The 8,149-nt window shown below is 48.2% G+C and overlaps 1 protein-coding gene across 1 annotated transcript; it reads left to right on the forward strand.

Annotated features, from left to right (window-relative positions):
• The first annotated feature begins 2,587 nt into the window (after positions 1–2,587).
• Positions 2,588–5,138, forward strand: HOPX (HOP homeobox). The gene is made up of 2 exons (XM_009083146.1): positions 2,588–2,731; positions 5,061–5,138. The coding sequence occupies exons 1-2, from the start codon at positions 2,588–2,590 to the stop codon at positions 5,136–5,138; spliced, it is 222 nt and encodes a 73-aa protein (XP_009081394.1).
• The last annotated feature ends 3,011 nt before the right edge of the window (positions 5,139–8,149 follow it).

Here is an 8,149-nt window from a genome sequence, read left to right on the forward strand (position 1 = left end):
GAACACAGGGTTGATAATACAGAGATGTTTTTGTTATTGCTAAGCAGAGCTTACACAGAGCCAAGGCCTTTTCTGCTTCCCACACTGCCATGTGGGCAAGGAGGTTGGGGGTGCATGGGAGACTGGGAAGAGACACAGTGGGGACAGGTGACCCAAACTGACCAAAGGGATATTCCATACCATATGACATCAGGCTAGGTTTATCAAGTGGGAGGAAGAAGGAGGAAGGAGGGACGTTTGGAATGATGGCGTTTGTCTTCCCAAATAACGTTTACTCATGATGGGGACCTGCTCTCCTGGAGATGGCTGAACACCTGCCCATGGGAATTAATTCCTTGTTTTGCTTTGCTTGTGTGTAGCTTTTGCTTTCCCTATTAAACTGACTTTATCACAACCCATGGGTTTTGTAGCTTTTACCCTTCTGATTCTGTTCCCCATCCTGCTAGTGGGGGAGTGAGAGAGCAGCTGTGTGGGGCTTGGCTGCTGCCTGGGATTAAACCATGACAGCAGCATGCAGTGGACCCCACTACCTCAGATGCATGAGAGACTGCGTTTTGTCTTCCCCCTTCCTATATAGGCACCTCTGAACCGAGCTGACCCCAGGAAAGCCCAGGCAGCTGCAACACTCTGTAAAGGCCAGCTCAGCTTGCAGTACCTGGGGTCTTTTGCCAGTCCATCCAGGGCTGCTGAGTGATACTTTCTACCAGCACTCCATCATGCTCAGAGGTGCTCCAACCTTACGCAACTACTGTGTTACAATCAGTATTTACCAAGTGACTCAAGCAGAGTGGGCTGTTTCACAACCAGCCCTGGTCTATTTATAAGCCCCTACTCAAATGCCAAAGGATTCTTTTATAAGTCAAAGCATCTTCTGCAGATGAAGCTCTGGGGGGCCTTTGCTTTATGAGACAGAGCTCAAAGAAGAGAATCTCTTTAGCCTCTCATGAACAGCAGAGCTGGGTCTTTGCAAGCAAGCTGCAAGGGTTTTGAAACTGAGCTCCATCCTAGCAGTTCTGTCAGCAAGTGAAAGTCCTGGGGCATTCAATACCCCAGGGTACCTTAAGATGAGTTATCAGTCAAGCAAGCTAAAGCAATTGGGTTTAAAGCTATGCAGTAGGAGTGCAGCATGATGAAGGTGCTTGAGAGTTACATCCCAGAGCCAAAGGAAAGGAGAAGCTGCACTGCAATGTGGAAGCAGAGCAGGTCTCCAGCAGACAGCCCAGATAAGTCCCAAGGTGGGCCAAGGCCTCCTGGCAGCATTAGAGAGCCAGCAACGCCAAGTGGCCCTCCTGACAGAGTCTGGCCAGGCAACTTGGACAGCAGAAGAGCAGATCAAGAAAGGCCACATTTTTGCATCCAGCTCCTCCCCCGCCAACACCCCACAGCCTGGTTTCGGAAACACCGAAATGATTCAGCACTAAGGGACTTCTGCATGCTTTGTGGGGGCACCACTTCGTGTTTTAGTTGACTGAATTGGCAAACTTGACCCTCTGCCACACAGGAGCAAACCTGGAGCCCTCAGAAGAGAGACATGGTGCACCCAAGGTGCACTTACTTGTTTTGCTTGTGCTTTTGAGCTAAGTCTTCCAGAGATTTATGCAAACACAAGTGGGACAAATGTTACTAGGGAGGAGAACATGGGCTTCTTGCTTCTGCCAATGCTGGGAGCACCTAGCACTAACCACAGCCAAAGGCAGTCAGTGCTTGGGCAACAGACATACATGGGGTACAGACCTCTGAGGACTGACCCTTCACTTACTTACCCACCAAAACACAAACAAACAAACAGTTTGGTGATGCTCCGGAACAATAGAATTGACGGTTTATGCCCATACATGATAATATTAAATATTAGTAAAAACAAAGCAGCTCACCCACTCATCACCAGCTTTGTGTGATGTCTGGCCATGTTGCCAGGACACTGATCAGAAGGGAAATGGGGTGATCACTAGGTCGAAGACCATGCAACCAAAAGATCCTGCATCCTCTGGTTTGTGATTCCCTTGCACAAACTTGCATGATCACTGGGAAGTAGGGAAAAAGAGAAACAAACCCAAAAAACAACCCACTATGCTGGACACCAGGTACTGTCCCTTCACCCAGAGGGTAATGTTTTTTTTAACTAATATCTTTAAATTAACCCCCTGATCATGCCCATCGCTGTGACATCGTTCCTAAGTGACGCCCAGGCCTAAATACGGCTGTAAACAGGAATCGTCCCCATGGGAGTCACACTGGCTATAAATACAGCAGCACGGGAGTGCTGAGCAGTCTGCAGTTTCCTGCCAGCTAAGGATGGTGAGACAGCTCAGCTGGGCACTGTTGGCGTGCAGTTGCCACAGTGAAGAAACTGTGGCAGGGGTTGCCGGGGGGGCTGGGGAGCTGGAGCTCCCAGCTGAGCTCCCTGGCATGCCTTTGGGAAGGGAGTTGTGCCCTGCTGTAGCCAGAGGGGAGGGGAGTGCTGCTGAGGACAGAGATGGCAAATCTAGGGCTCAGCAACTGTGGTCCCACTGGCCACTTCCAGCTTGAGCAATGACATCGGCTCCTCTCCACAGTGCCTGGCTCCATAATCCTGCCCCAGGAGGAGATGGCCTCAGAAAAGCCAGTGACTCCCACTGAGGAGCAGCTGGAGATCCTGGAGTACAACTTCTGCAAGGTGAACAAGCATCCTGACCCCACCACGCTGTGCCTCATTGCAGCTGAGACCGGGCTCTCCGAGGAGCAGACCCTGGTGAGTGTATGCCCCTCACTCCTCTTTTGGCACCAGCCCTGCTCCCACTACATGCCTCTGTGTCCCACACACTGCCTCTCATCTGCCTGTCTTGTCCTGGCCTCTCTATATACCTGCACCGGTCTGTCTCCTGACATGCTTCCTACAGCACCCCCCACACCTCTCATGCTCCCTCCTGCACTCCTCTGTGCCCTATGTGCTCCTTGCTGGCACTCCCTGCAGCACTGTGCACCCTGTATACTCCTCACTGCACCCCACACTGCACCCACAAGTCTCCTTTGCATCTCTGCAACCCCCAGAACACCCCTAAGCCCAGACTGCACCCACAAAGCTCTACTGCAATACAGCACCTCCCTGTACCCCACATCCGCCCTGCATCCTGTATGTTCCTGCCCCTGACTACACAACCCATGCATGCTGTTCTTCCAACCCATTTCTGATTGTCTTGGGTGCCCAAACCACTGCTGGCTTTATGGCCTGAAGAAACTACAGTAATTTTTAAATAGATACAGGATAGATGCAATTCCTGCAGGATGCCCTATGGGACATGCTCAGACTGTGCACACTGCCCCTCACTGCAATTAGATACCCCAGCGTCCCCAAGCCCAGATGTCAGGCAAGTCAGTCAGCCTCTCCAGGAGACACAGAGACCTCCAAATTGCCCTCCACAGGGACAGGCTGCCACTGTCTGGGAATTCCTGTGCCCCATCTGGCTATCTGCAGGCTACCATGGGCTTCAGAAGCAAATGGCTCCTTCCCAATTCTTTCAGGTTGCAGTGCAGCTGTTTTTGATGCAGGTGTTTTATAACCTACTAGTCTGATAGCAACATTGATGGATACAGAAAAGAAATCCAACCCACTGAAAAGTTAGCAGCATTGTGCAGAGACCTGCCAAGCCTGGCTCTCCCTCAGCATGTCAGCATCTAGCATGTCCCAGGAAAGGATGCTGGTACAGCATCCATTGCACTGATAGTCCTTGTCTGGAGTGGAAAAGGAGACTCTCTCTCTACTGTGCTTTGGTGACAGGCAGGTATCACTGCTTGTTTGAGGCAGCAAGGCGCCAGTACCCCTAAAATAATTTTTTCTCCTTAGAAATGATGCTGTTCCATTTTTTATCCTAAAGCAAGTTGTAAACACAGGCCACATATGCCCAGGACATTTCTGGAAATGTCTTGAAACCTTCCTTGATAGCTATCTTTTTTCACAAATCCAGGGTGCTCCTAGAGATCTGGAGCGAAGGTCACTTTAGGGACAGGATCAAGAATTGGATGGTGAGCTGCAAAGTGCTTGCATTGCGTATAATGCAGAGAATCATTGCTTCTGACATCTGAAGTGCTTTATCAGCTAGAAATAGCAGCTATTTTAATAAAAAATTCAGTACAAATGAGATGCAAAGAGGTACTGAGTCAACAGGAGATGACAGTTTAGGACAGAAAGTGAAATTTTTGGGAGGAGGCTAGGCTGTCCGTCATCTGACTGGATGTGGTCCAAGGCAGTGAAAATGCAAGAGACACTTGTAGAGAGCACTGTGGTTGTATCATTATGGACCATAATAGCTTCAAAAATAGCCTTGAACAAATATAGCAACAAAATGAGCTGCAACAAAAGGAATCATAGACACATTGCCAAACAAAAGGCTGAGCTGTGCTTCCGGCACATTAGTTATATCTCTCTTTTTACAGAGGTAGTGTGGCTTTATACAGATGCATTTTAACTAATATTTTAAATTGTGGCTGTGTTGAAGTGGTGTCATCAGCAGCTCTGGAAGTTTGTTTATAGATGCAAAATTACTACAGAATAACATAGACATGCACATTGCTCAAAGACTAAGATAATTTTTAAACAATTTAAAAAAATTATTCATTCTTAAATTTGTTGAGAGCCACTGTGCTGTCCCTCTCATTCTTTCTGATCAGGTCAGCTTTTGATTCCTGTCAGTTTTGGATCTGCGGTGATTGTTTCACTGCTCCAGTCATTTAAACAGACACAGTCCACTAGCTCCTTAGCCTACCTCTTACTCGTTTTGCAAGAAAAACCTGGACTCACAGCAATAAAATAAGGACTCACCCATTCTGCCAAGATCTGAAGTGAGCAAGAGAAATGAGTTTAAAAGAGGTACACGTGTAGGTAACAAGGGCATTCAGTCAGGAGCAGCTGCTAGATGCCCCTAATGCCTAGGAACAGTGCAGTACCTTGCTACAAGAGAGCAGCACCTTGAGTTTCCCTCGCCTGGTCTCTCATGCTGACCACATCTGTACCTTTAGCAAAGTTATTCAGAGGGTTCGCTCAGACTAGTGCACTCAGTGTCTGTTTTGTTCTTTCTCTCCAGAAGTGGTTCAAGCAGCGCCTGGCAGAGTGGAGGAAGTCTGAAGGGCTGCCCTCAGAAAGTGGGTCTGTCAGGGACTAGAAGATGCTGCTCCTATCCCCATGCCTACTATAAATGATGGTGAAGCTCTTCAGAGTGGGTTTCCTTGGGGTTCTTCTGTTGCAATAGGCTTTGCAATACAATTTAATACTCTGCTATTTAAGATGTTTTATTTAACATGTACATAACCAGAAAAAAAATTATATATATTGTGTGTATACAGCTTTTGATGGCCAATAACCTGTCTAGTGATTCCAGTCCATTAACAGCAGCTGCACAGGACAAGGTGATTTCATGCCCTTGTCCCAGGCTTTCAGACAAGCTGCCATGAAATGTTCAAATACAATCCCCAGAGGCGAAGTATGTGTGCTAGCTTTACTGCACAGATCACCCAGAGAGTAGGGCACCTGGAAAAACAGATGCATTGTACAGGTTACCTTGATTAGCTCAAGATGCCTGAGTCAGCACTGGATATTGGCAAACCAAGTGCCTACACCATAATCAGACCAAGCCAAGCCCCCTTTGAATGCATTTTTCACATTTCTGTTAAAGGTCACCAAATATGTGTGCTAGCTTTACTGCACAGATCACCCAGAGAGTAGGGCACCTGGAAAAACAGATGCATTGTACAGGTTACCTTGATTAGCTCAAGATGCCTGAGTCAGCACTGGATATTGGCAAACCAAGTGCCTACACCATAATCAGACCAAGCCAAGCCCCCTTTGAATGCATTTTTCACATTTCTGTTAAAGGTCACCAAACCAAAGATTTTTCCCAATGCAATAATAAAAAAATCAATGCTTTTTGATGAGAGGAGCTGTGTTATGTCCCTGCTTGTGCTCCCTGCCCCAGTGGCAGGAGGCAGACTCCTTCCTCTGGGAGGGCAACGTTTCTCCAAGGCAGCCTCAGTGGGCACTGTGGATTTTCCCCCACTTGCCACAGGAACAGCCTGTAGACATAGGCAACCTCATCTTCGAGGGTACCCATGGGTCCATGCATGGCAGCCCACAGGCCCCGAGGTGGCAGGGGCTGGTGGTGCTGGGGTTCACCTGCAGGGTGGAGGGTGGGGGAACAAACCCCATACTCCTCCTGGCCATTCTCAAGCCCAAGGAATGCAGCTGTACTGCGGCTCGTGCGCAAAGCCCAAACTCCCATCCCTCCTGTATAGGACAATGCATGGTCTAAAAATAACCAGCACCATTGCTCAGTAACCTTAACTTGTTCAAAAGGGTTCAAAGGTCCTCTGCTTAGTGGATTATTAAATCAATTAATGGATCCTCCGATTAATCCCCTTCTGGTTTGTGGTCACCTGCATCTACTCCTTTGGAAGGAGAATCAGCATAACACAGGGAAGATTAAAATACATTGGCACTGAACCTGCCACATGCTTTCACTTGTGGCTTTTGCCCCCTGCTGGCGAGCATCTCTCTTGCCTCAGTATCTCCAGCCCATCGCCAGTGGTTGGGCGGCCAGTGCAAAGTACACCAAACTTGTAGGAAACAGATAAAAGCATTACTCCTATGCCATGTCCCACACAGGCTGTGTTGTTCCCCTGCAATCCGACTGCCAAACTGACTCACCCTCAGACCGGACTGGAGCTTATTGTTCTGCAGAGCCTGCCATCAACGTCTGTTTTCTTCTTAGTCTTTACAATGTGTCATCTATTTTCCACTGAGGGGAGCTTTCCTTTTTTGAGTTAGGTTCCAAAAATCCCAATGCAGAGCTCCCTTATTTTTCCCAGGATCACATAACTGAGTACCTGAATGGCATGGATTTAACCCACCTGTGTAAGCTGTATCAAAGATGCATGCAAAACAAAAGGCTGGATCTGCCTGTTATCCAGGCATTTGAGAAAACAGGCCCCAAATCCAAGCCAACTCAACACACATGCCACCTTAGCATTGCCAAAGTCTGTACTAAAGCTTTGTACCTTATCAAATCCAGCTCTGTGTCTCACATTTTTGAAGCCTTTTGTGTTTCTACTTCTGTCACAAGCACAAAACTTCAAGTGTCAGTAAGAAAACCTTTAAACTTTAGCAAAAATTTTTAAACCCAAATTCAGGATTTATGTTGTATCAGCTTACTGCATGCCATTGGTTTGTTGCACTCCCCTGTGTGAAACAGCAGCAAAAAAATAAAGAGTGAAACTCCAGACATAACCCATCCTAGGGAGAGAGGCTTCTCACATTAGGTCAAATTCTGCTTATTCCCTCTGCTGACTATTCTTAAGGAATGACCATTTTATTTAAGTTCCCAGAAGGTGTTCCTGCACTGTGTTCAAGTAGATTTTCCAGCCACAGCACAGCTCAAAGACACTGATGTTCCAAGGGGTGATGGGGGTTGCTGGCAAGAGCAGCATGCTGTGTTTCTGTGGCAGCTCAGCGCTGAACTGGATGAGCTAGTTCCTGGATCCGATTAGAACAAGTTGCCTTCTTAGCAGCCTCCTTCACAATAAATGCATCTACTCGGTAGTGATCCATTCCTATAAGAGCCCTGGAGGAGAGATGGTAGGGATGGTCAATCCCGATGGGAGGAGGGCCAGCTGTCAGCTGCCTGCCAGCTGACACACCTCCACCTGAGCCCTGCCCTTCCTTGTCACGGGAGGACAAAAGGGGTGATGCCCCTGCTGCTGCCACCAGGGGAGGCACATCTCTCACAGCCACTAAGCCAGGCATTCACTCACCCTCTGTGAAACATCCTACCCAGCACTTCCTGCGGCCTGGGCTGAGGCCAACTGCATCATGCTGGGCAACCAGAATGTGCTGCACTGTGCCATGTGTCATAGAATCATAGACTCACAACCAGGTTGGAAGAGACCTCAGAGATCATTGAGTCCAAACCTACCGTCATTACTGGACCATGGCACTAAGTGCCACATCCAGTCTCATCTTGAAAACCACCAGAGACGGTGAATCCACCACCTCCCCGAGCAGCCCATTCCAATGTCTGATTACTCTCTCCATAAAAAATCTCTTCCTAATATCCAACCTAAATCTTCCCTGGCAGAGCTTGAGTCTATGAGCTCCTGTCGTACTGCTAGTTGCCTGGGAGAA

This window comes from Acanthisitta chloris, unplaced genomic scaffold (assembly GCF_000695815.1).
Source record: "Acanthisitta chloris isolate BGI_N310 unplaced genomic scaffold, ASM69581v1 scaffold34499, whole genome shotgun sequence".
NCBI lineage: Eukaryota > Metazoa > Chordata > Aves > Passeriformes > Acanthisittidae > Acanthisitta > Acanthisitta chloris.